Source organism: Anser cygnoides, chromosome 2 (genome assembly GCF_040182565.1).
Source record: "Anser cygnoides isolate HZ-2024a breed goose chromosome 2, Taihu_goose_T2T_genome, whole genome shotgun sequence".
In the NCBI taxonomy this organism is placed as follows: domain Eukaryota; kingdom Metazoa; phylum Chordata; class Aves; order Anseriformes; family Anatidae; genus Anser; species Anser cygnoides.
The window spans coordinates 44,317,901-44,345,542 of NC_089874.1; the positions used below are offsets into that span (position 1 = coordinate 44,317,901).

At 48.2% G+C, this 27,642-nt stretch overlaps 1 protein-coding gene across 2 annotated transcripts in view; it reads right to left on the minus strand.

Moving 5' to 3' along the window:
• The window catches only part of TRIM71 (tripartite motif containing 71), a 62,599-nt gene extending 49,521 nt beyond the window's left edge, over nucleotides 1-13,078 (minus strand). The window contains exons 1-2 of one of the 2 annotated variants that reach the window (XM_066991955.1): nucleotides 12,148-13,078; nucleotides 9,736-11,311 (exon numbers count right to left, since the gene is read on the minus strand). In XM_066991955.1, coding sequence (XP_066848056.1) covers nucleotides 9,736-10,656 — 921 coding nt within the window. In that variant the 5' untranslated portion in view covers nucleotides 10,657-11,311; nucleotides 12,148-13,078. Of the gene's footprint in view, nucleotides 1-9,735; nucleotides 11,383-12,147 lie in introns of both variants that reach the window. The other variant, XM_066991954.1, reaches the window with a different exon arrangement.
• Nucleotides 13,079-27,642: the final 14,564 nt, after the last annotated feature.

Here is a 27,642-nt window from a genome sequence, read left to right on the forward strand (position 1 = left end):
TCTCCCTGGCAAAAGTAGACCTTAAGAGCGGCCTGAGGTTTGGAGCAGATGGCCATCCAGCAGCATGCCAGATGTGCATAAAGAGTCAGTTCAAGACCCTCCAGACTTGTTTCCATTCACAGCAGCCTGCCTAGGCTGCCTGCTAACATCTATACTAGCCCTTCCACCTACAGCTATACAGCACACCTCAAGTAAAGGAGCCATGCCTCACACCAGAGAGCTCAAGGGTCATACACATCAGTTATCAGTTATTTCCGCTCTGGTAAGAGACCCACACTCCTTGAGAAAACAGGTGATGCTAGAACTACCACAAAACAGTATTGCTAGTTAAAATATACATCGTCTAGAATGTAAAAAGCAGCAGACACCTCAGCTCTAAGGAAGGGCACGCAGTTACCTTTCTGGACATTGTGAACAGCCCCTGCTTTAACCTTGACCTAACGCTTAATCCTTGGTACCTCCACAATACTCCAAAGGGAGGAGGAAGGGAAGCAAGAAAGTATTACAGTCCATCCCCACCCATCCTCAGTTGCCATTTTATTATGTAAAAGAGAAGCACTGGAAAAGACAGGGATCTCACTGTTCCAGTAGTTCATTCTTATTTCATTGTCTACAATTTTAAGATTGCCTGTTGTTAGTTTGATTATTTCTTTGAGAAATTCATCTACTCCAGACCACCGCCAGATCTCCAGTTCTGCTTTAGAGTTTGTTTTTTTAAATAACAGTCCCTCCCTTCTCTTCCAAAAATATTTGTCCATCCACTTAAACCCCTGTAGCAGAAGTTGACACCAAATGCATTGTGTCGGGACACCTTTGTCATGTTGCAGCTTCTTCTACAAGAACTGGAAATTATATTTGCCATTCCTTTGGTCTTTTATTCAGTTGATTCAATATAACTCAGGAGAATTTCTGTGTAACAATTTCTGTTACTTGCAAACATGTCAGTGGCAGAAGCAGTTTTTATTACCCCTACAAATAATGACCTCTCTGCAGAGATGGTTCTCACCGGAGTTTTGGCGGTCCTACCTATCAGTCACCAGTTACAGAAAGCTCGGCTGCCAAGCTGCCCACGTAGCCAGAGGAACGCTGCATCTGACACACTCGGGCAGCTCCTTTGGCAACCCGTTTCTTACAGAGAAGTGCCTTTCTCAAGTAACATCCTTGTATGGATCAAGTATTCCTGAAATCTGAGTGACTTTGTCTAGCAGGCTGCAGACCCCCTTCACGCTCCGACTTCAATGTATTAAATCCCCAGCGCCTTTGGGCACACCATATATAGCGGTGGGGGCGGGGGCGCTGCTGGGGGAGCTTAACCCTTCACCAGCAGGCCTTGGGAAGGGAAGGGGCGGCTCGGAGGCGTGAGGAGTCCTTTTGTTCTCTGAGGTTCTTCCTCAAAGGAACAGATGCACTCTGCTCCGTGCGCCTACGTGCTTACTAGGACATTTTAGAGCTCAATAGTTGACTTCCAAACGACAAAGACACAGCAAAATGCTGGAAGCTACCTGATCTTTATCTTGCACCCCCCATCACCCGATGTGGCATTACTCAATGTTAGGGAAGATCAGGATTAGTTACCTGGTCAGCTGACAGGGACCGGTACCAGCTAGTTCCCAGTCCAGCTACCAGCCCTCACCTAGGAGGGCAGCATCCTCTCGCTCCTTGGTGCGACACTGGGTTGGGTTCCGAAGCTTAAAGGCATCTACAGAGCAGACAGCTTTCAAGCTTTGCTTGCACTGAACATTCAGGCCTAGGGATTTTATGTTGTACACTTCAGTGACGGTATGGATGGCATGAGTAACAAGAAGCCATGAAATGAAGGGAAGGGGTGTGTTCTCCTAAATAACAGTTTGCCTTTTGTTCACCAAGATCAGCTGAAGAAAAAGCTGTATAAAAAAAAAGTCTTCTAGCATATGCCTGCCACTCTGGACAACAAGTACCCGAGTGTGCTAACAGAACCCAAGATGGCACAGGACAAAGGGAAGATACAGCAACAAGCTGGAACATTAAACTGGTGGCATTATAAGATGGTAGTTTCTGAATCAGAAGTCCCCGACAGTCCTTTAACCCAGCCAAACATCCTCTAGTAGTTAGGTATGTTGACAACACCTTAACCAGGGAAAGGAAATATTTACAGTGAATTATAGTTTATAACAACACTGCCTACCCACAAAATGTATGGGATGAACATTTAAGACCAACAGAAAACCATAAGGCTTAGCAAACTTGACAAAATACCTTTAAATATTTTGGTTATGCACACAGGCCAACATTAAAGGGAAAGTGATGCAACACAAGCTTATCTATTACCTTTAGCTCACCAGAGCTATCACCAGAGAGCATACACTTTCTTCTTCCCAGAGCACCAAGACCCTTGCAAGGGCTGGCAGTTGCTACTTGGCAGTCCTGGACAACACCGGGACCAGCCTTGGTGGTGATGGCGTGAACTTGGTGAGGATCATACCACACGGTAACCGACAGGAGGAAGACTACTGAGGTAGCTACAGGAATGCAGCAGCCTTTGACTATTCATTTGCTGCTTATTTCAGAAAAGATTTTTCCACATTTTTCCACATTTCTTTGGTTAGAAGAGACTATTTTCACAACAGTACTGATGGCATACCTCACCCTTCCCCAGATTTTAAGTATTCAGCCCTGAAATGTTATTTTTGCCTATTGCTAGTGACACAAGTTTAGAGCTTGCCTCAGGTAGGTGGAAAAGCCTACGTAGGTGGAAAGCAAGCCGTTTTCTGAGTTGCACCAAAGCAAATGCATAGCACAAAGCAAGCAGAATCATTTAATGAGAAGTTTCTCATTTAAAGTTTCCAGCTGAAGTCTTAGTCACTTCAAAAAAATTCACCTACTTTGAAGACTGCTGACTGGATATATCATCCTATCCATGCTCACCATCTGAGATTTTAGAAATGCATGCTATACACTCAAGTGAAACAGAGGGCTGGAGCTCTTATTTCCTGCAGCTGAACATATAACTATGAATTAATTGTTCTGAAGTGTCAGTATTGTCCACATAGCCAAAATGTAGCACAGCAATACAACACAGAACATACATTCATAAGCCTCATCTGTGGGTACCAAGTTTTTCACTCCTTTTCACACTGAAGAACTAAGGCATTCAAAACTGTTCGGCATTTTTAATTCACAAATGAAGTGATTAGCTATAGATGCCATAGTTGATAAATTATTTGAAGGTTGGTAAAGGAAAAAAGGGAGAAGTAACTTAGACTCAGCAAAAGGACTACTGTACGCACTACATACAATTTGTCTTTAAATTGAGAAAAGGAAGAAGGAAGAACAAAACTAAAATTGTCCAATATCATATTGCACTGTAAAGAAGCTTTTGAACTCCAGTTAGAAGTCAGACAGCATCACTGATTCTTTAGTAATCTTTCTTCTATTTCTGTGACTTGCGAAGTTGATTTGGATGCACAAACAACTTATTACACAAGAGGACAATACCATCCCTTCCCCATAGCCCTTCAGCAAGCACAGGAATGGAAATTAGAGAGCAGGTCAATGGATTTGTACATGCACTTGGCTGCAGCTCCTTCCATGTACAACACGGACATACTCTAAATGTTTTAGAATCAGGGATGTCCATTCTTTAAATTTAAAGAGTTCTTGCATTACCAAGCAGTATTTCCATTCCCATCCAGTATTTCTACACTTTAAAACTTAGTGACAGTGTACAAGCATTTCTAAGAATTATGTACTACATATTTATGATCCAAGATTATATTTTTAATTACTCTGTTGAACATGGATTACAAGTAAAGACAATAACCCTGTGAAATCTTATCTTTGGTAACAGTCCTATGTTCAGCACATCATTCATACAAATTAAGATCTGTGCTCTCAACACATCAAGATCCTTTGGAAAGACACAAACAGCTTTGCAGGAAGGAAGGGAGCATGGCAGGAGAACTAGGAAGAAACAGGGTCAAGACAGTATGGAAAGAAGAGTGATACCTTCTTAACTTTAAAAGAGATAACTAGGTAGTTTTCCTCTAAGGAAGCATGGTCTGGCACGCATGTTTACACGCTGAAAGGATACTCCTAAGCATGCTACAAGATTTGTTTGCCAAACTGATACAAAATTCAGATGCTCTTGAAGTTACAAGATACTGTAACCATGATGTCTCCAAGGGTGAAAATGAAATTACAAAAGGAATTTTCCCCTCAGTATAGAGAAGATTAGTTTCATGCCATTCTATATGCACGCATCCAGCCATACTTTCTAAAGTAAGTTATTATAACCTCATAAATCTATGCTGTAGTCTGTATGCAAGCTTCTACTGTACTGATACTGTTGGTTTCTGAGAAGTTTTCCAAGTAAAAACAGCTCATGAAAGTCCCTCAAACAGACAAGGCATTTATATTTATTCCAGTTAACTCACTGGAAAACATCTGAAGTCATGCTTAATTAGGCCAGGAACATAATGGTATCAGATTATCACCAGGAAAGGCTTCACTGTATTTTCCCTAAATGTTGTGGGTATTTGAATGTCAGTTGTACCAAAGTAGAGGAGAAGAAGGTAGGTTTTATTCTGTCCCATATGGTATTGCTAACTTTACTGGCTATGAAATAGGAATTACATTCTCTTACAAAGAAAACAGTTGAAGAAAATACCTTTTCATACAGGGAAGAGACAGAAGTTGAGTGCTTACTGAGGGAAAGTGCAACTGGAAGGAAAGCAAGGCAATTTAAGAGGTGAGCTGCTTAGCACCATGTATCTGAACACTGTCTGGAAGTAAAAAAAATAGGTACATGTCAATAGCTGTGTCAAATTAGAATTTTTAAAGCCCTTCAACATCCAGAAGATATTATGTCCCCATTACGTGGGCCATGTATGAACAAAGTAACTCAGGCATGTTCTGCTTTCTTTACTAGGAAAAAAAGAATAGGAAAACAAGTGTCAGGAATTTAATCTAAATTATTATCTTTAGATGGACACTTGCACATGCATTTGATATTTGAAGAGATGCAGCAAATATGATAAATGAAGGGTGCAGCAATATATAAAGTCTGTGCACAATTTATATAGTGGAAATACACATTTCTCTAGGTCATGTAGGAGTTGTCCTATAAAGCTAAAGGTACAGCAGGCACTACTATAAAGTACATACTAAAACTGATGCCTCCAGGATGTACTCTTAAGAGTTTAATTATTTGTTAGGAGGTAAAAAAAATCCCAATGATCAGCAAAAAACGGACAGGAAGATCCTGCATTTGAATCACATACTGCAGTTCCATACAAATAGACTTTGAGAGAGAAGTGGGGGGACAGGCATATTTCCCTTTATGCCAGCCATTCTGGTGAGACATGAGGGTGGACAACAAAGAGTGCCACAGAGCAAAGCTCAGTAGTGTTGGCAGCAATGGCAAACCACTACAAAGGGGGACCATATCTAACCTACACTTCCTTCCCAGGATCACTCTTCCTCCTTTTCCCTTGTAAAGTTTCAGTTTTAGCCAGATTCTTCTGTGATTCAAATTTGAAGTAATGCTAGAAGGAGGAAGACAAGTTTTCTACCACGTTAATCAGCTAAACTAGCTCAGACTCACCTGCTGAGCACATATAACCAAGCCTGGTGGGAAGAGGAAGAAATGAGATTCTCTTTGAGCAACCACGAGATGTTCTGACACAGCTCGATCTTGTTGTGGAATCAGAGAAGTACACTAATAAGAGCAGCTTAGGTATGAATTCAATCAGCAATTTTAACCAAGGTACCAGACTTTCAGCCGAGATGACAGTTGTTTGTATTCCTTCCCCTAGGCATACACAAATTCTCAAAATTTTCTTTTACAACCTGCAGAACAATAAATGTAATTCTTTGTTGTCTAAAGAGACAAATTTTGAATATACGCAACTCTAGGATTCAAAATAGCTGCCTAATTTCAGCCAGTCTTGCCCAAGAGCACTGATATCCCCATGAATCCATTTCAACTCACTGAACTGATAAGAAACTGCTAATGAGTTTGTGAATTAATCCAAATCATTAAAGAACCTGACCGAAACCATAACTGATGAACAGCGAAACCATAACTGATGCAAGCAAAAAGAAGGAACAGCATGGCTAAATAAAAGGGGAAAAAAATTGAAATCCTTTCTTGATGCAGGGGTAAGCCATGGTGCTACAAGGTTTTACCCTATGGTCTCTGAACCACTTCAGAGATTGAACCTGTAAAGCAATATGAGAACCATGGGGTCACAGACCATTAAGTTGACTGAATTTAGCCACTCTGCACTTTCCCTAGAAAGTGTTAGAAGTCTGCTATTGCAGTCTTTTGACCAAGCACCAAGTGATACTAACTAAACCATGTAACACAGCTGAGGACTGGCATAAAGGAAACTCCGCATCATTGGACTTGATACTTGCTGTGTCTTTCACTCTTTGCAATAGTGAAGTCATTTGAATCCACTTTTTCATCTTAAGAAGCCAAACGTCCTATAGCAATTCCAGCATTTTCTAAGCACCTAGTTTGGTTTGCAGTCTCATTGATAATTCTACAAAAAGAAAAATAGATGTGATCTTTCATGCCAAGATATGAGACAATCAGGTACACTGAAAACCAATCAGCTTATTTGATTTAATTATGGATTAGATTGAGGTAGAACCTTTTTCAAGGTAAAGTCCTATTCTACTGGCTTTTATCACATCATCCAGTTACTACTGCAACAGTTTTATCCACACAAACATGATCACACAGAAGAAAGCTTCAGGGCTGCAACAGAAGTATTGCCACCTTTGTAGAATGCCTTGAAATATCTGACCGAAATTAAGTATTCCCCTTGCTGTCCCAAAAGCATTTTATACCAGGCAATGAGGTTCCAAGTGTTAACTAGCCCAACTGGACCAGGTATCAACAGAAGCTCTGTTAACAAACACAGAAAGACTGGCCTTTACTTTTTCCCCAGGAACACAGTTCACTTTCCTTTCATGCATCTCTAGTATTTACAGGCACTATCCACCTTGAAAGCAGTGCCTGGAGTTTTGTTTTACTTAAGGAAAACAAAATATTTGCCTCCTAACAATAAGTTGTTACTGTTACTATTGTTGTGAGTGAAGTTGAGCTGTTAACTCATGTTCTGTGAGTGCCTGCAGTCACTTAGAATTTACTGACAAGTAAGAGCTGAAATCTTCATCTTTCTGCACTGAAAGGATAAGCAACTATGTTGATTTTGTCTAGTAAATGTGTATTGGTAGCCTTGTTCTGAGACTTGGAACACACCCAGCAAGCAGCCATCGACAGTGCTGTTTCCCTCCTTTCACTTGAGGGGGTCTCAAAATGGGGATATGGGAAGCAGGGAGGATTGGAACTACACAGAACTTCCCAGGAGAAGGGGAGGAAAAAACACTGAAGACTAGAACCAAAAGGTGACAAGTGATATACTGATGTTGGAAGGACAGAGGAATATCACGTTAAGAGAGGAAGAAGATAAGGGAGCCAGCTGCTTTGGCCCAGAGAAGCTGCAGGAACAGGGTCAGAGTCAAACTCTTTGCAAATTATCTCAAATAGGATGAGAAGGATATATCCTAGGGAAGCAGCACTCTACATCTGAGAACTACTGTTCTAGCAGCTTACAGATTAGATTGCCTGTGCCTAAACTTACCTGCAGGACACACATCTTTGAGGGAATATCCTGCTCTGTCACCAGCTTTTTCTACTTGCATACCAAGTAGAACCACAGTTCATAGCTACTGAGACCAACACTTCAAGCTACCATTCCAGCCTCGCATTTTAGGTTTGCTTTTACTTTGTTTGGCTGTCTAATAGTGCGTTTAGTGCATCACTTAAGCACTCTCTTGGAAGGCTGCCTTTCTATTTATCATACCTTTTATGAGGCTGTAAATAGCATTCTTTGAATTAAACAAGCAATAACCCTCACTGTTTTGCAGCCACCCTCTCTCAAAAGTTGTACATCTTGCATCCCAGATTTTTTTAAAAAAGAGTGAGAAAGATTTACAGTATAAACTGTTCTCATAGTCCCTCCCAAATGTTTCCCCTTGAGTTAATAATACTGGCAAATACTAATCAGGCACACCCACATTAAGAAACCACCAAAACTCACCAATCAAGAACAGCCATAGATCATTAATTTGCAGAATAAAAGGTTCTCAACAGGGGCTGAAGGCTTGAAAACATTCACTTGTTTTAAAACAATTTCTCGGTCTACAGGACACAAGGACACCCAAGACCAGTCTTGACACATGTACTCTTCTCCAAGCACACTTTTGAAAATAAAGTTACATAAAAGTTAACAAGCCTCCTTAGAAGTCTCTTCTAGTTAAGCTGTACAGTTTGAAGCCAGCCTAGGATGTCTTCCCTTTGGTGTTTATGCTTAAGAAGTCTACAAAATAACTTGGAGCTCCTGCCCCTGCCACTTTTTTGTTGGGTGGTAAGGACTATTCAACATCTACTCTAGGAGCTGCACACTTGTGATACAGCCACAGCTCATGCTCCAGCATGTCACTTCACACACTCCAACAAGAAGTTTTGGGTTCTGCAAACACAAGAACGAAAAGTTTTTAGCCCAAAGCTGCAGTCCAAAATGAAGGTAAACTGCAACTTTTTTTTAGCTTATTAAGAACCCTGTGTCCCTTCATTCCAGCATTCCCTATTACATATAGTTCCTTAGGAAATCCACTGCCAGAAAGATGCCACAAAAAGCTGTAAAAGCAGTCCAGTGGCCAGTAAGCTGGTTTTTGAAAACAAAACCTAAAAAGTTTCCTTGCCCCTCAAGCATGCCCTCTACCCCCAGTGCTATTTTAAGTTTTTTCCCCTTTCTCCAGTAAAATCCTACTTTCCCTCCTCAGTCACTGGGAGCTTTAACAAACAAGAAGAGGTCTTCCAGAGCTTTCTAGAAAGTTCAAGATACAGGAGCATTAGAGGAGTTAGAAGTGCCTCTGCTTTCAGTTTGCCCTTAAGGACATCACCACTTTTCACTACATTAAATGCTTTTGAGCATTTATTAAACAAGCATCCCACAGAAAACTCTTATACCTCTCATACTAGCCTGTCTTCAGCCAGGCTTCCCCTCTGAAGCAGCTTGTTGTGCTGATCCTGTACCAGGAGGAAAACCACTTCTCGCGCTGAAACGACTGGAAAATTCTAGCAAAGCCCCCCATCTTGACCCCCCCACCCCCCCAAATCAGAGGGGGGGACAGCAAACTACTATTTTCCACTTTGAGAAGAAAACCAAGTTGCAAATTATCGCAGCGACAAACCACATCCCAAGGAGACTTAACACACTTCCAGCACATTTTGAAGAAGCAGCGGCATTAGAGTGCTTAAAATCATTTGGAGGGCAGCTTTCAGGCAAAGCGCTTTAAGGAGCGACCACATAAAGCAAGCTCCCATTTTTACACAAGAAAACTCTCCTGTTAACCACCAGCGGGAGACGGAGGTGGGATGCACAGCGACGGACAACTTTGAGTCAAAAAATACGAACGACTTTACTAACTTCACAAGGAAAATACATTTTTTTTTTTTGACTCAAAGGGTTACCGTCCCCTCTTCACCCTCTCGGTTAGGATGTGCTCCGTGCCCACCGCCCCCCGAGGGGCTCGGGGAGGCTCCGCGGCCATTTTCCCCACCCCTCCCTTCCTCCCTCCCTGCGCGCCCACCCGGTGCCCCCACCACACACCCCGCGGGCCCCGTAACGTCCATTAACGGCTCTTAGCGCCCCGGGGGGGGCCCCCTGCGGCCGGCCTCACCTCGTCGTCGTGGTGCTGGCAGTAGCTGGCCCGGTCGGGGAAGACGGAGAGGATGTTGTAGGGCGAGGCGGGGTAGGGCGGGCTGAGGGCGAGCGGCGCGGCCGGCCCGGCGGCAGCGGCGGCGGAGGGGGGCGGCCCGGCGGCGAAGCGCTCGATGAAGTGGTCCTTGGTGAGGCGGACCCGCTGGTGCGCCCGCACGCAGTTGTCGCACAGGTGCTCCTGGCAGTCGAGGCAGCGGGAGCTGGCGGCGTTGCCCTCGTCGCAGGAGCTGCAGCGCGGCTCGCCCTGCCGGCTGTGCGGCCGCCGCAGCAGGAGCGCGGCCGAGGAGCCGCCGCCCGACGAGGAGGAGGACGTCGAGGAAGGCGCGGCGGAGGACGAGGAGGAGGACGAGGAGGAGGCGGCGGCAGGCGAGGAGCCCGGCGCGGCGGCTCGGTGCGGCGGGGGGCGGCCGTGGTGCCGGTTGTTGCCGCCGCCCACCCCCGGTGCCGCCCCGGCGGCGGGCCCGGTGCCGGCGGGGCGCCCGTTCTTGTGCTCGTCGGCGGCCGCCGCCACCACCACGACGTCCAGCAGGTTGCTGAGGAGGAAGTTGGAGGAGGGCAGCGCGTCCATGCCCGACGGCTCCGAGATCACCACCTTCTGGTCGCAGATGGGGCAGCGCAGCTTGAGCGCGTCCCCCGCGCCGGGGTGCCGCTGCGCCTCCAGGCACTGGCGGCAGAAGGCGTGCAGGCAGGGCAGGACGTGCAGCCGCCGCGGAGGGCCCCCGCAGGACGAGCCGCCGCCGCCGCCGCCCCCCCCGGAGGAGCTGGAGGTCTGCGAGGAGGACGACGACGTGGAGGAGTTGGAGGAGAGGGGAGCCGGCGAGCCGCACATCTCCTTGCACAGCGGGCAGATCTGGAAGTCGGACTCCGGGAACGAAGCCATTTGCGAGGGGCCTGATCCGGATGGAATTAAGGGGGAGAAAAGCCTATCTCCCCTCACACACACGCAAAAAAAAAAATAATAATAATAAAAGGAAAAGTGAGGCGGGGGGCGTGCCGAAGGTAGTTTTGCAAACGGCTTACGAGCAAGCTGGCATCGATCAGTCGTTTTGCCAAGTGGGATCGATTGGCCGGGTTTGCAAATAGGGTGTCATCGATCTGGCGGTCCGCAGGGAGCTGCTGGATCCTCGCCTCGTACCTCGCCGCCGGGGGGGTATTTTTGGTATCAAGGTGTAGCCGTCCCGCTCTCCCTCAGCAAATGGATCCTCTCTTCCCTTCCATGTACTTAACCCCCGATCCCCCGCTGCATTAGACAAATTGTATCGATCCCCAGAGCAGTCAATACCTCACGCAGTCTTCTCATTTCCCCCTCGGGTCAGCAGTTTGACAAGGCGCTTTGGTTACCCGTCTTCTCCCTCAACGGAAAGTGCATGGGCGCCGGGCGCCAGGTCCCCCCGCGGCCGCCGGGGCCCGGGCTCAGCTCTGCTTTGCTCTGCTCTGTCCGCTGCGGCTCCCTCCGGGCTGGGGGCAGCGGGGCTTACCGCGAGTTTCGCTCTTTCTTCTTGGGGCGTTGGGTTTTGTCCTCTTTTCCTTTAAACCTGTGCTTGGCGGGGGGGAAGGGGAAATTTCGTTTCAGTTCCCCCCTCCACTTTTGCAATCCAGAGCAGCTCTAGGAGAGAGAGAGGCACTGAAACAGAGCGGCCGGGCAGACTTCTCCGGCTCCAGTCCTCCCCCGCCGACGCCTGCTCCGCCACCGCATGACTGGGGGTGGGGATGGAGGGCGGCCTCGGTGCCCACCCCACCGGCGGGACCCAGAGGAGGAGGAGATGGATGGGGCAGGGAGGAAGAAAAAAAAAGGCTCCGGGGACGGCGAGGGAACAGGATCCGGCGGCTGCTCGGAGCCCCGGCTCCCGCTGGACCCTGCCTGCCTCCTTCCCTCCTTCCTTCCCAGCGGGGCTCCCCCGCGGAGGGCAGCGGCGAGCCCCCACGCGGTGCCCGGCCCCCGCTCAGCACCGCGGGCTGGGCTCGGCTCGCACACGCCGCGGCCGGGCAGAGGAGCAGCGGCAGGTCCCCGCCGGCCGCCCTGAATTATTCATGGGGGGTGGATTATATTCGCTCGCACAAATTGGAGCCGCTGTGCAATGCTATCCGAGAGCGCTCCGCTCGCCCCCTCCTCCTCCTCCTCGGTTCTCGCTCGCTCGGAGCCCCTGCAGCGCCTGGGATCACGTTTCCTTTGTCATCTCGCCTCTTCGCGTGGGGTTTTATTGAGAAAACAAAAATAATATAAAACCCGGGCAAAGGGAGGGAAGAGGAGGAGGGGGAGAAAAAAAAAAAAAACAGCCAACCCCCCCCCCCCCCCAAGCCCACCTCCCCCCGCAAAACGCCGGGCCGGAGCCCGGCGGCCCCGGGGGGCGAATTAGCAGCAATTACTCACTGATGCGGCGGCACCGTCCCGGCAGCCGGGGAGAGCCATCGCGCCGGGCGCCTTCCCCGGCCCGGCGGGGGTGCGGCGGGGCTGAGCCCGGCCCCGGCGGGCGGCTGGGAGGTGGGGAAGGGTCCGGGGAGAGGGGGGGGGGCGGCTCAGGGCGGGGGGCAGCGCATGGCCCGGCCTCGGCAGGGCTGGCGGCGCTGCCTCTGGCCCCGCTGCGGCCGCCGGCACTGGGGCGGCGCGGCGTGCGGGAGCCTTTTAAGCTCCGACGGCGCGGGCTGACTTCCGCCCGGCTCCGGGGGGCGGCCGGGGGGCGGCGGCGGCGGGCAGGAAACATTCGCCCTCCTCCTCCTCCTCCTCCTCCTCCTCCTCCTCCTCCTGCTGCTGCTGCTGCTGCTGCCGCCGCCCGACCTGCCCCCATCCGCCCTGCCGGACCCCCCGCCCTTTGCCATCGCTCCTTTCGGAGCCGGGAACCCCCAGCCGCGGTCGCCCCCCAGCCCTTTTTTCCCCTCTTTCCTTTTATTTTACGTATTTCTTTTCGTCTGGGGCTTTGCGAAGGCATCGGGGCGTTAAAGTGGCTTCAAACCTGCCACATCGCTCGGTCCATCCTTGCGCCCAGCCCGTTCTGCGCTGCTGCGGCCAGCCCCGGCTCTGCTGCTGGCCGGGGAGCGGCGTTTCCCCTCCCGACGCCGACCCGACGAAGCTAGCAAAAAATCAGCGTCCACCCCCCTTGCACCGCCGCGAAATCCCGGCCGTGACAGCAGCGGGGCGAGGGGGAGTTGCGCCCATCCCGGCTGGCTGCCGGGGCGTCGCGCCCCTCGCCAGGGGAAGCTCGGGCACGTGAAACCGGCCGAGGGTTGGAGAGCGAAGAGCTGAGGGTGGGAAGGGTACGCACAGGATTGCGGATGGAAGAGGTGGTAAAACAAACGAGAAAAAGGAAAATGAACTCAAAGCAAATGCGCGCCGAGCAGTGATAATAAATAAGGAAAAAAAGAGCGAAAAGGAAAACAGTCTATCAAACTACACGGAATGCCGTTCCTCCTCTCTTTAGGCCTTAGACATACAGAAAACGAGGCACTGACTGAAACTGTCTACTTAGAAATAAAAACGCCTTTTGTCTTTTACTGACAGGTCCTAAACACAGCATTGAGCCATGCCTGCGAGCATCTCCAAAAGCTCTTCAGAGACCCGAGAAACTCAAGAGCACAGTGTCCTTATGCCAGACCGTGCACTGGGAATCGCTGAAGAAGTCCACGGGGCAACTCCCATGCATTAGGTTATAAACAAGCATGAATATTTATCATGCCCCTCAGTAGTGTATGCAGCTGGGAACTTGCGTTATTTATCAGTAAAGGATTCGGCTCGGGGGCTCTGTTCTTTGTATCCCGTATCCATATGTTCACAGTGGAGCGTGCAGGTGAAACCCACCACGGCTTTGACTAGCAGAGGTTAAAAAATCATTGAGCCTTGACTCGACTCTGTTTATTTGTACTGTGGTTGACGCAGAGGATTATGATGCTGTGGAGCTTGTCCTTTTCCAGATGAAGCCAGTTAGTTGCGAAGAGCAGTAAGTCCCCGAACAACAAATGCCCAGCCAGTCTGTTTGGGTTTCCCAGATAGTGCCTTCCGCTAGCCCCCTCGGTTGAAATCCTCGCCTTTTGCATTCAGAAATATTTTAATTGGGCAGAAATCCCCAGATGCGTGTCTCCAGGCATATCTGACACCCCTGCCTTCCTCGGTGACAGCTGTTTGCTTTTCAGCTAGCCGGCTGAAGGGGGAAATTCTGTGCCTCCATGCTTCAAATGGCTCCTGCGGGTTCACGAGGCTACCTGCGTGTGGAAGGTCCTTTTCGCTGACAGGATCCACTGTGCTTGCGCCAAAGCTCCAGCACCTCGTGTACCGCTTAAACCCTCCCCGAGCTTGTAAAAATCTATAAGCAAATCCCTGTCCCCAGACAGTGGGTCCTTATTCCCCGACTGTCATCCTCGTGTTTGGGCACCTCTGTCTTTCTAGATCTAAGTCCCTCTTTTCTCCTCCTTCCACCACCCCCGAAGGAATGCAGTGTTTTGAGGCTTCTTTTGAGTATGGATGCCTTTCTATTTTCGTTATGAAAAGCACTGAAATAAAGGAATACACCACCTCATACTCGCTTCTGAAACATCAGCTGCTGGAGCACTTGTGTGCTCAGCGTCACTGCAGACAGCGCTGAGCATTTTTCTGCTTAGTGCATTGACTCGATGCTTTTCAATCCTATTAACTTCTTCTACTATAAAAAAACCCTTGGCTCTCCTCAGACAGAGCAAGGCCTCAATATATTTCATTTGTTTTCTAAGCCGACAAACACGGGGGTGAGTAACAGCGCGAGGGCCATAGGTGAAGTACGAGGGTCCTCTGGTTCCTCGGTAGACAGCAGGATGAGAACTTATTTTTATGATTTTTCCCTGGGAATCTCATGCTTCGCATCTACCCTTTTTGTTTCCTAAAAACAAAAGAACAATAGCTATCCTGGTTAGCAGGGCTATTGTCCCTCCGTGCCAAATAAATGAAATCTTACTGCTTACGTGAGTGTCTGAGGCATTTCTTGGCATTCTGCTCATTCTCCTTTGTGTCACTCTGCTGAGGTTTCTCGCATTTCTTCCCTTCTCTCCTGTATTTTTCACGCCCGTTTCTCCCATCTTTCTTTTGTCCCCCATTCATACACTGTTGCCATCTGAATTTGAAACGGCGTAGCTTGTTCTCGGGGCAAGTCCATCACTTAGACTGCATTGAAATCACAATTCTGCTGTGATCGCATCGGAGCTGTGTTAAGATATGAAATGTTAAAACGTTCTGACAATGTGAAAATCTGGGGACTGCTGGCCAGATCTTCAGAGACACCTACCTAGCCTCAAAATAGCTCTAAGGATTTTGGCCAACTTCTGCCTAATTGGAAAATCTCTATTTGGCAACATTTTTCTGCCTTTGACTAAGTGCCCAGCCACTGCAGCTGACCTATGCATTAAAAATACTTTTTTTTTTTTTCCTTTTCCCCTTTTATTTCAGAAGAAAATAAGACTTTAGGATGGAAGACTGCACCTGAATCATTCCCTAGCATCTGCTTCAAATGTCGGGATGTGCTTTCCACACTGTCCGTGCTTGGAAACTTTGTCTACTTGAAGGAAAGCATCTGCTTTCTGCCAGCAGCACGACAGGACAAACAGAACAGTGTTCCTGCCAAAAGCAATACAGCTGGAAAAGCCAGGGGTCTGAAGGTTAAAAGCTTTGTTAAATAGAACCAGGTACAGTAATTGTGGGTTTGGGGATATTTTACTGTAATTTTAGAGGCAAACATTCACATAAGGAGCTCTCCCCTATACCACCTGCGTGAAACGGTCCAGCAGCCGGGCGGTTTTTGCCCTGCTGTGTTGAGCACTACGGCAGCACGCAAGCTCAAAGCTCATTATGGCATGTGAACAGAAGAGGATGAGTAGCTGGTGAAAGTCCCTGAACACGTACACATAATAATAATAAACGTATAGAACCAAGCTTCTCTGTCATTGTGGCTTTTTTTGCACCTAAGGACCTGGAAAACATTTCTATCCCTGATATTGCTATACCAAAGGACTACACAGACATAAAAAGCCAAGCCAGTAGTTCATCACTTTAAGTGTTGTGTAAGATTTTCTAGGGATTATAAAAGCCTAAAACTCTCCCTGTCCTGGTGCACCTGAGAATCCCCTTCCTTCTTCATTTGTTAACAGTGACGAAGAGGTAAGAGACACAGTGCTGCATCCTCCATGGATCTTTGCCTCCTGCGCTCAATCCAGGTGTGAGGGGGTCACTTTCAGCAGATCTATGCCAGTAAAGGCTTCGGCAAGGCTTTGATGCTGCCTTCGTCTTCGAGGATTTCACATTTGTCAAATAGTCCCAAATAAGTGAAAGGGGAAGGGTTTGCTGTTGTTCCTTAGCTCACTGTTAGCAGCTTTTTCATTACACTCAGAGGAATACCCATCCTTTTTTTTTGGCTTTCACCATGACGGTATTCCATGGACAACTGTGCCACTTATATCCAGCCACTTTAGCACTGATTTGTGCTTTTTTTTCCCCCCCTTTCCTCATTTTTCCTCTTGCAAGCACAAACTTCTAAATTTGCCTCAGATTCCAAATTTGCCATGCCTGCTCTTGCACACTGACTCTCGCTCAACCATATATCTGTCATTGGATCCATTAGTAAGTACAGTAGTAAGTTCAACTTTCTGCATGTGTTGCTGAGCTTCCTGTATGGTATGCTGGGTCTTGAGCAGGGTGGAGGGCTGGGGAGTAAAGAAGCGGTAAAGTGTTGTCCCCACGGTATAAATCACTGGGAACTGGCTTGCGCAGCAATTTAATTCAAGCTCTTGATGCCCCCTCCTCCACCCATCCATCTCCCCTACAGCAGGGTCACCTTGAGTTTAAGGATGTGCTTGTTGGGATGCGGTAGGATCCAGAGGGGAACAGAGAGCCTCCCCTGTTCACATGTGCCAGTGACATTTCTAGATCTTGTTGGTGTGCATGCAACTTTGCGTCTCTGCACCCTTCAAGGGCTGTTGGGAAGCAGGGATATTGTGCTCGAGCAGCTGACAATGCTTTTAACCCCAGACACAACCAGGTTAGGGGATCGATGTTCTTCTCTCCATTCCCGAGAGCAGTAAGGCCCTACTGTCATGCCTGAGAGCACAGAGCCGATGAAAAGGTGTCATTTTTGCATTTGATAAAAGAAGTTTTTTCCACTTGCGTTGATAGTCTCACCTTTTATGCTTAGCTCTCCTGCTACTCGGTAGGAACCTGAAAACATTTTTTTTCCCCATGCATTCTGATTCCTTTCTTCTTCCTTTCAGAAATTCTCGCTGAAAATCATATATTTCTAACCACTCAAAGGGATTTACATACCAAGGACTTTTAGCACCTTTTTCTCCGAATAACTGCGTCTCAAAAACTAGTTTCCTCTTCCAGACCTCTCAAATCTCTCTGTATTCACCATCTGTTCAATCAGATCCCTTGCTCCACTGAGTACCTGCATTGGTTTTAATCTCATGCTGACAGCACAACTATTGCCCTCCAGGATGGGCTCAAGGCCAGAAGATGAAAATGTCTGTTCTCACCCTAGCCCTGCCCTAATCCTGTCATGGTTTTCAAAGGTGATGCTTGCCATTAAGAATGGTCTAAATCCAGGTTTGGGTGCACAAGAAAGTGACTGGATGTTGGACTATATAAAACATGCACAGAAACTGATGCTGAAGTGGTATTAAAACGGCTTCTCAACTCACCTTCAAAGAAAAGTCCCATTGGGTCCCCTTTCCCTTCAGGAAAATCTTGGCAGAATAGACACGTCTTGTAAACACGCTCTGCAGGTCAAGGAACACAAGCTCCGCGCAGCTGGGGGTAGAAAGCAGGTGCCAACATTACGGGCTAATAATTGCAAACGTTTCGTTATTAGTCTCCTGTTTCATGACAGCGCCGCTGCCCCGATACCTCCCTCAGAGTTTATCCTCTCTGCGTGCTTAACTCGGCTGTAACTCCCAACTCAGCCCCACCTTCACTCTCCTGCATGTCCCAAGGACCCTTCTACCGGGCTGGGGGAACACTTTCAGCTGCATGGGGTGGTACACACTGCTGCTCGGGGGAGAATGGCTTGCCAGCTGCTAACACTTCCACGCAGCTGTGTAAACTCAGGGTGCAAGCAGCTGCTCCCTCCAGACCTGCCGGCAGGAGCTGGGATGCTTGGGCACCTCGATTCTTTGCTACCAGCCCCCGATTTGGCCCCAAACACCCCGCAGCACTGCCACAGCCAGCCCTGTGCAGGGCAGGATGCGGCCCTTGTGCAGCCTGCTCAGGGGGATGCTCCCATCTTCGGTCTCTCCAGCTGTCTGCAAAGAGACATCCCCTACATCTCCAGGATAACTGAGATAGAGTGCTGCAAATCCCCTTACACCTCCTCATCATTCCCCAGGGACCACAATTCCTGGAGCATGGGTGGACCACGACCTGTGTAAACACCCGTGGCACCGATCCTGACCCCACTCTACCACAGGAGGAACTCTGACCAAGGCGGGTCTGTTGCAGAGGTGTGAATTGGATGCTGAGAGAGAAAAACGGAGGCGTTTTTGCAGTGTCCTTAGCAGAAAAATAGTCTTAGAGCTAACCCAGACCTCAAATGTTTAGGGTTTTATGTGTTGAAACCAACTGGTCAGTGACAGTACAGCAATGGTAACATGCTCCTTTACCAGAGGGAACGAACAAGCCGGCAGCCCCGCAGAGTGATAATCGAAGTTTCTGCTTCACTCGAGTATTGTAATTGGCTATAATTGCATTTCCTGTAGGGAAAGCCGTAAGATGGGCTCAGAGGAAGCTTTTGCTACCTTGCATCATGCGGTTCCTCCAGACTCAGGTTACACGATGAGGCTCTTGTGCACCCGTGGGACGTGTGAGAGGTTCGAGTCTCAGACCCCAATTCCACTGGGAAGGCTCCGACGCCTCAGGGGAGGCAGCTCCCCTCCTCACAGCCCTGTGAGGCTGCCAAGGAGGGAGAAGCTCTTGCTCAGACAGCTCTCCCTGGCCATGGGAAGCTCTTGGGGTGGTTCCTCTCCTACGTGGGACCCTGACAGCACTCATACGGTCCTTCATAAATGCCTTTCTTGCATGCTGATGGTGAAACACCCAAATTAGTCCCTTTTTTGCTACACCCTCCTTCCCAAAAACGTGCCCTGAGGAGCCTCTGGTTTCTTGGAGGCTCTCTGGTGTCCCTTTGCAGTGCGCCTCGTGTCCGCACACAGAGGGGCATGTTGGTGTAAATCCTTCCCAGTATACCTCCATCACGGGAGCTATAAATAGGCCGGGGGATAAGACAAAGGGAAGCTTTCTTCAAGCAGAGGATGCCACAGAAACTGTTTGCAAGAGCGGGAACTTTAAAGGGAAGGTGGCGACTCGGGGAAATTTTAGAGCCGTTGAGCCAGGACGCCAGGACTTGGCTGATGCTGAAGGTCTCACACAGGGGAACTCCACAGCTCTGAGTATCTTTTTCCTTTTTTTGCTCTGCTGAAGCAGGGTGTTGTCTCTCCTTCCAAATAAAACCCACGTACGTTAGGATGATGGATGGCTGCTGGGAAGAGAAGCTTGTGTGTCTTCTGTTTGCTCGCCACGGAGCGCTGGAGTTGTGTTGAGGCTGACAGCCCCTTTTGTGAGCCACTGCCTCGCCGTACAGATGCTCATTTGTTTAAATAAAAGCAGCCAAGGGGCTTGTGTGGTCTCTGCGGTGCGGACCCTACCCTTCCTCAGCATTTCAGAGCTACCAGCCTCTGGATGCTACCGCGAGGCGGAGAGGTAAAAATAAGGAAGGAGGGAGCGAGCCTCAGGAAGCCAAATCAAACGGCGGAGGCAGCATCTCAGGAAGCTCTCCCAAGGCGGTGGGGTGCAGGGCAGGTGAAGAAGATCAGAAGCGTAGGAAATCAGGGAAACAGATGTGGCCGTGCCAGGCTTAGGGGATGGAGCTCCTGAGATGCGGGGACGGCATTCCCATGCCTTCCCATCTGGCGGCGAAGGAAATTATGTAAAGTGGAGGGGCGAGGGGCCCCCTTTCTTTTTTTTTTTTTTTCCTTTTTTTTTCTCCCAATTCTTTTCTCCCCTCACTTCCCATGATGCAATTAAACATCCATTGCTGACATCACCATGTATGCACGCTGAATGCAGCCATTGTGTCTCGGCCGCGGCGCTGTACTATATATAGATTAGTTGCCAATCTCTGCTATGTATCAGCAGGGAAGACACCCAAGGAATTAAGCGAGCGGTTGCACTGGAGGGCTCCTGGCTTCTGTCCCGTGCCCTCAAGACACGATGGACTGCACGGTGGAACTAGAAATAATCAAAGATAAGTGATTTGGAGGCTGCGCCAGGAAACTTTTTCGAATGATTGATTTGCAGCAGCTCTTCTGTGGTGGTAGGAAGGCAGCCTTCAAGGTGGCGGTGCAGGAAGCAGAAAGACAGTTTGACCTGCAGGTAAAAGTAAATGGTTTGTCAGTAATCTCCCCTGGCCAGTCGCTATGCCAGGCGTCAATACGTAGTTGCAGATCCTGTTTCCTCGATGCCAGGTGGATGGAGGAAAACCAGCTGCCTGGGGATTCGCAGGAGGTGACAGGAGGTGGAGGGCTGAGGTCCTGGGCTGGGGTCCCTGAGCCACGCAGCCCCTCCCTGCTCAGCAGTGAGCTGTTAGATTGACATACATTGGCGGCAGACAACTCCAAGGTGTAAATTGACCCTGAGAGGAAAGCTTTGATGTTGGGGGTTTTATTTCTTCTTTCTTGTTGACTTCACTCCAGGCCAAATTCCAGCTATGCTGTGGCCAGTAGCAGCTTTCTCCATCGTTTCGTAAAGTCCCATTCCAAGGTGATGAGACCGAGTGTTGTCTCAGCCCTAGGCACTCACCTTCCTGCCCTCGTGCCACCCTTGGGCCAGTCACAGCTTCTCCATTCCCCAGAGGTGTTCAGCTCGTCACTCGGTAAATGGCACTTTTTGTTGCTCTGCTCTGGCTACGCGTTTAAGAATAAGCTGGGTAAAAATGTTTGCTTCTTGTAGTCCCTGGAAGAGTGGTGTTACTTTGGTAGCAGGCAGAGAAAAAGCTATGGGGGCGGGGGGGGGGTTGAAAATCTCCGTTACAGAAGTCCCCAACCTCTCTGCCCCCTGCTGCCTCCCCTCCACCAACACAGAATTTTTCCTTATGTCCAGGCGTGATTTCCTTCCCTGCAGCTCGTGACCGCTGCCTCTCGTCCTTCCAGTCTTTTCAGGCGATGCAGACCCAGCTCCCTTGCCTTTCCTTCACACATCATGCCCCAGTCCTCTAACCACCTCAGAGACCCCTTGCTCCCCTGAGCCTGTATCTTTTTTTTTTGTACTGGGAGCCCCAAACTGGACATGGTACCCACTTGCAGTTTCACTAATGCTGAAAACAGGGAAAGGATCACTTCCCTTGACATGCTTGCCAATCCACCAAGTATGGAGTTAGCTTTCATCATTGTGCAGGTTTTTGGTGATGGTGGTATAAAGTGGTTCTGGCCCATGGCTCATACCTGGCTGCCTGATGGACTCTGAACCACTGACAACTCCCTCTGGAGCCCAGTTTTTTGTTCACCTTGTAGTCTATCCAGGCAGCCCATACTACCTTGGTTTGGCTACAAGGAAGCTATGGGAGACCATGGTGAAAGCCTTGCTAAAGCTGAAGAAATCTACCTTCACTGCCTCCTCTACCACACAGATGGGTCACATTTTCCATCATGAGGGCAGGCAGGCTGCTCCCTCACACTTTCCTTTTGAAGAACCCAAGCTGGCAGTTCCTAGTCACTCTCCTGTCCTCCACGACATGGAAAGAGTCCCTCAGAGCTTGCTTCATAATCTTCCTTGGCACAGGGATGAGGCTTATCGGCTGTTCCTTCCCCACATTCTCCTTTCTGCCTTTCGTTTGAAGGCAGGCATCTTTCTCTGGTCATCAGGGACCTTTCCTGGTTGCCATGACCTTCCAGATATAAGAGAGTGGTCTCGCAGCAACATTGACCAACTTCCCCAGCATTTCAGGTGCATGCCATATGTCCCATGGACATATGTGCATCCAGCTTGCTTCTTTGGTGCTTAGCTTGACCATTCTCCAGTGTGGGGAGTGCTCCTCTCCCCTGTCTGTGGCACTGAGCTCAGACCTTGCCAGTAAAGGCAAGGAAAAGAAAGTATTGAATTAGTTTTTTTCCAAATCCATTGTCAGATGGCATCTAGGTAGGAAGCCATGTGCCTGGACACATCACAGCTTGGTGGGGTTGGTCCTCGCTCCATATGAAAGCCAAAAAATTAGATGTAATTTAAATACAAAGTAACTCACTGGAGTTCTTGCCTGAAAGGTGAACTCTGCCTTTCTCTTAGATGGTAGTTAAAGCTGCTACTGAGGAATAAAAACGTCTCATATATGGGCTGAGGGCATTCCTACTGCAAGCTGGTATGGCACCAGGGGATTCATTGCTTGGGTCTCACCCCAGCACCCAGCCCCCTCTTGCTGTGTGCTTCAGATGCTGGGACATAGCAGAGTGCTCCCCAGTTTAACTCCAAGCTATGGTGACAGCGAATGACTGCAGTTAAAATGGCAGAACTTTGCAGGGAACTCTCTATGACCAATCCACCGTGCCGCAGTCTATTTGTCAAACAAACACTTGAGAAAATCACCACATATATTACAGAGTGAGAGACACAAATTTGGACATGAGAAGCTGGTCTAGTTTAAGCCCCTGGGATGTGACCACCTTCACCCCTCAAAACAAAGGCAGCATCAGAGCAGACGGAGAGCACCGCGGTATTTCTGGAGGTACCAGGGAATGCTTTGTATTTCCTGGATGCAAAGACTATTTTTACTCAGCTATAGCAATACGGGAACCAACCTTTCTTTCATTGTCTATTTTAAACCCCAGATATGACAAACTTAAATTCTTTTTGTATTTTGTCTCAACACTGCTTGACACAGCACCCTGAGAGCTTCCACCTAACTGGGGAGCTACTTTTTGTTTTTAAGATGGAAATGTTTTAAGTTTTAAACTTCCTGCAATGTTAAGCACCTCCCAAAGATACTTTGAATATTGGTCAAAGGCCTGGCTGGGGGATGGCTGACTACGTGACTGTCAAAATAAAACTCCCCGTGCCCCTGGGAACCTGTGCAACTCAGAAAAATTAAAACTTCCAAGCCCCGCAGCAGTAGCTGAGAGTCCTGGCAGTTTCTGCCCTGTCCTTACTGCCCTTGGGCATCTTGCCATGGTGGCCGTGGCATGGAGCTGCTCTGAACTGAATTCACATATTTGTCGTTTATGATGAAGTTTTGTTGGACTTCTATCACTGTGTGGATCCAAACTGCAGCAGAAACCCCAGTACAAGAGGTGGTTCCTCAGTGGCTAAAGAGAAAAGCCCTACCTTTTAGCAAAGCCTGAAGTGCTGATTCTCTCCTGACATGATAGACTGGGGCTGTCTCAAGATAAGGTAAATAATTATCTGATCCCAGAACCAGTGATCTGCAAGGTTCTGAAGCCATCTCTGCTTTACAGGTTTCTGATAAAAGCACATTGTGTAATACCCCTGGCTCTCAGGTATAGGAACCGTGGCCAGCCCGTGAGGCTGAATGCGTATCTTATCCACCTTGAGGCCAAAATAGCCTGACCTTTAGATGATCTTCGGAAGATGATGAATAATGTATTGCATCTCCCAGAAGGCTGGTTCCTGCCCATACACTAACTGGCAGTTTTCCTGACATCAACCAAGCATGTCAACTTGTATCTTGTCAAAAAGGGTTCTGAGATTACTGAGGGGAAAAACCTGTATGGAGGGGGAGGACCACAGCAAAAAGAAGTCAAAAACTACCGCAGTTATAAAGCAGGAGTGAGTCTCGGGGCAGCCTTGCTGTTATGCAGCATCTGCAGAGCTGGGATTCTCCTGAGTACAGTAAAATCTATCAAAAGACCATCAGCAGGTCTAGAGAGAGATGGCAGGAACGGAGGGCTACGAGAGCACTTTGGAGAAGTTAATTAGTCTTCTGTTTGTGTTTGTGGCTGAGCAGACCTGTGAGTAAGGGTACTGATGAGATCAAGTAGAAACTCCCGTTGGCAAATGATGGCACTAAGCCACTGCTGACAAACCTACTAGCTGCTACAAAGGGTAATTTAGATGCCAGCCGTTCCAGAGAAGATAACTCTATGAGGTAAAGTCCGAGTCCCATGGTTCAAGGCGACCTCCAGAGCTGCTTCATCCTCTCATCATCAACCTTTTCCTGCTGAGGCCAAGCCTGTGCCCAGGAGCCTCAGCATGCCTGGGACAAGAGAAATGTGTCCGTGTGAGGGAACATCCCTGCGGGTGGTGGACGAGCACCCTCCCGAGCCAGGCGAGGCTCCTTCCCTGGGCTGCCACTAGCAGGGTCCAGGAACAGAGGCTTCCTGTCACGAGTCAAATTCTCAAAAGCACCAAAGTGACTTTTAAGCCTAGAGGAACTTTCAAAGTGATTTAATGCTTAGAAGTTTACACCTGTTCAGGGTACGGGTAAAGTTCCTAAGCCTCACTTTGGTGCTTTTGAAAGTGTTGTGCCATGCCAATTAGCCACAGACGTGTTTGCAGGGTAAGAAAGACGCTGCTGGAGTTTCACCTGCTTCTCCGGGCTAGACAACTTCCTGCAAAATGCCTGAGCTCTCGCCCTCAAAGCATGGGGGATGTTGTGGTGGCAGGAAAGGACATGGTTTGGGGGCACTGCAGCCCATTGATGCTCTGCCCTGCTCCCCTTGCCATCTCTCATGGTGCTCATCGCTGCTCCTCACGCTTCCACAACCAGCTCTTCCACCACCAGCCCTGCCAGGCTGTCCCTGTGGAGCCTTGTGCTTGCAGTGGGGGCATCTTAAAGGCTTTTAATAGTGGGTGGCTGCAGCGAGATGTGGCTGGTTCTCCAAGGGCATCAGCTGCAGTCAGAGCAGCACTTGTGAATGTAGTGACACAACCCCGGTGTGCAGCTCAGCGTTCACCTCTACAGTTAAAATACATACTTAGACCTGGAAAATGTCTTAGCAAAGGGGCATTTTGGGGAACAGCTACATTGCAGGGAGCCACATTTTCTGTCAGTATAACTTCACTGAAGGCAATGCAATAATTTATCCTAAAAAAGCCTGTGTGCCGGGGCTTGTATCCATCAGCAGGACTGGAACTACTTGGAAGTGATAGCAGTCTTCTTTCAAACAGTAATAAAAAGAATGCTTCTCTGTGACTTATTACATGTTCCTTTTGCCTAAGCTGACAACACTCATGATCCTTATGCGCTTTGCTCAATTACCATCTTAAGCACTTGCATGATTTTAAGCACCTGGAGAGCTTGGCTGGCTTCACTGGGTGGTGTTTGTGTTTAACGCAACGCCTCGGTTATGCTGCTGACATGCTACAGTCCAGCCAAGTCAAACTACTGGTTTTGACTCGAGCGTAGGTGGTCTCTTACTTCTCTTGGGGCTTTATCTTCCAGCATGGCTCTCTGAACTGAGCATCGCTCCAAGGACTTCTCCACGCCTTTGGAAGATAACATCCATCCTGCTGGGACTTGCTGCTCGGGCTGTGTGGGAATGAAGGGCCATCTGCCCCAGGGCTGCTGCCATCCCTCAGCACAGCAGCTTGGGTGACAAAACAAGAGCTCCCGGGGTGTCCCATGTCTGTGCTGCTCTGCAGAGAAGTGAAATGAGTAACTGGAGCAAAGTGGGCACCAGGGAGCTGGGAGGGCAGAGTCTCACCTCCGAGGCTGGTGGGCAGGAGGACAGCCCCAGAAATAAGGCTCTGAGTATGATGAGCAGTGATGGCAGAAGGTCGCTGAATGGGCTGGGGTAAAGCACACTTTGGGGAGGAGGTAAGGTGGACACAAACCTGCTTGCAGCCACTCTTCAGCCAGCACCTTCCATCACAAGGAAAGATGACAAATAGTTTGTTAAATTATTTAAGATGTTGCTGACTGGTTATGAATTATTCAAGTGTTTATTACTTACCATTGGGATGGCAACTCGGCCCAGAAAATCACAAGTCGTTCAAGAAACCTGAGGCTGGCCATGGCTTGCCAGGCCTCGCGGGGGTGGCCTGAGGTGGTCGGCACAGCAGTGTCGGCGTGAGGAAAGGCATGGCTGACGCCTGGAGCGTGTTGCAGCCTGCGCTGCTGCAGCAGGCTCTGCTGCAGTCTCACAACCTCCCACCACTCCTCCCAATGCTATTTTTATGTAATATTCACATGATGGCAGTGCTAGGAGCCAAGAGCCCATGGCACCATGTGCCATATACCACAGAGGCAATCCTTGTTCAATAGTTAGCTTCTATTACTGTGATTTTCTTCCAAAATTATCTTGAGGGAAGAGAGGCGCTAAAGCAAGAGTATGCTAATTCCCACCCTTAAATGCATATGTTTGTCTTACGTTTCTGCTCCGTTGAAGGTATTTGAAGTTTTTTATACTGGCCCTTTTTCCTCCCTTTCCACCCTCCCCCATGTTTTGGGCTCTTCCTTTCTCTTTTAGTTTTCTCCTTGCTTGAAACTGTAATCATGTGCTGGCCATTACAACTTCTGTTCAATGCATACTTATCCTTTGTGGTCACCATTCAAGAGAAGGAGATTACTGATCAAAGAAAGAGTGTACCTTATCTTCCAATGTTATTTTGAGAAAGACAAAGCAAGGAGATAAATGCAGCCCATTTTGACTCGCAGCTCTGCTTAACAATACCCTCCCGTCAGTGTTGAGACAGAAAGGATTGGGCATGTGGTTAAAATATAACTCTTTGGAACAAAAATTCTGCTAATGAGTTCTGACTACACAACACGGCTGTTAAATAATGAGAAGAGGTTCACAATTACACTTGTGAATGAGCAACACAAGTTTGATTTGCAGGGACACACACATCATGGCATCCAGCATCCACAATATAGTCAGCGATGGCTGGAAATCTCTGAAAGTGCTTGTGACTACAGTCAGCTTAATATGTTTGTCCTTGAAACGCACTGTTTCTTATTTAGTATCCTGTGTTCATTTTTCCTCCCTTGCAAACATTTCAGTCATTCAGCCCAGGAACTGATTAAACCTCCCAATAAACACAGTACAGATGTCAAAGTGAAAAATTCACAAGCTATTCATAACAAGCCATCTGCTGAAAATAATTTGTCTAAACTATTTGGTGAAAATTGACAAAGTAATGAAAATGCTCAGAGATATTTGGGAAGATTCTAATTACCAAAAATCGATAGAAGGCCTAATTACTTGTTTTGGATATGACTGAAATCTTCACAGCTTTTTGCAGGAGTTTGGATAATTATTACTCTTCGGCCTGCCTTGCTAGTTTTGCAGTTTTGAAGCAGATAAGTGCATTTCAAGTTCATGCTTATCCTATGAGAACGAGCAGTTTAGGTGTAGTCCATGGTCTGATTTATTGTCCCAGGGCAATAAAAGGCAGAACTCCCACTCATGCTCTATTTGGACTATTTGGTAAATACAGTCTTCAGAAATTCAGACAACCCAAACAATAGCATTCATTTTTCCTCAAGAAAAGGAATACCTAATCTTCAATATACTTTATTCTTCTCATTATCATTATTCAGGTAAATAATTTCTTCTGTGGTCTTTCAAACTGTTTTTGGTGGTGCTTTCCCTAATGCCATGTCCTGGCTTTCAGAGCTCTGTGCTGAGCCCCAGAGGTGGGCTCTTTCGTCTGCCTTGGCTCCAGGAACACATTTTTTTAGTTCTCTGCATCTCTTCTTTTACCCTGGTTTACATACTGGTGCTTTGACAAACACCTGAGATAGCTAAAGTGTTTTTTGTGGGTGAAGTGCAGATTCTGGCCACTGTGAGATGTATTTGTTGGTAGATCAGAGATCTCACATTAAAATCACAAGAAAATTCCTGAAGAAGGCTTAAAGTGAAATATGGCAAGAAAAAAAGGAGAAAGATCGGTGTCTTCAGGAGGCAACATTTTCCA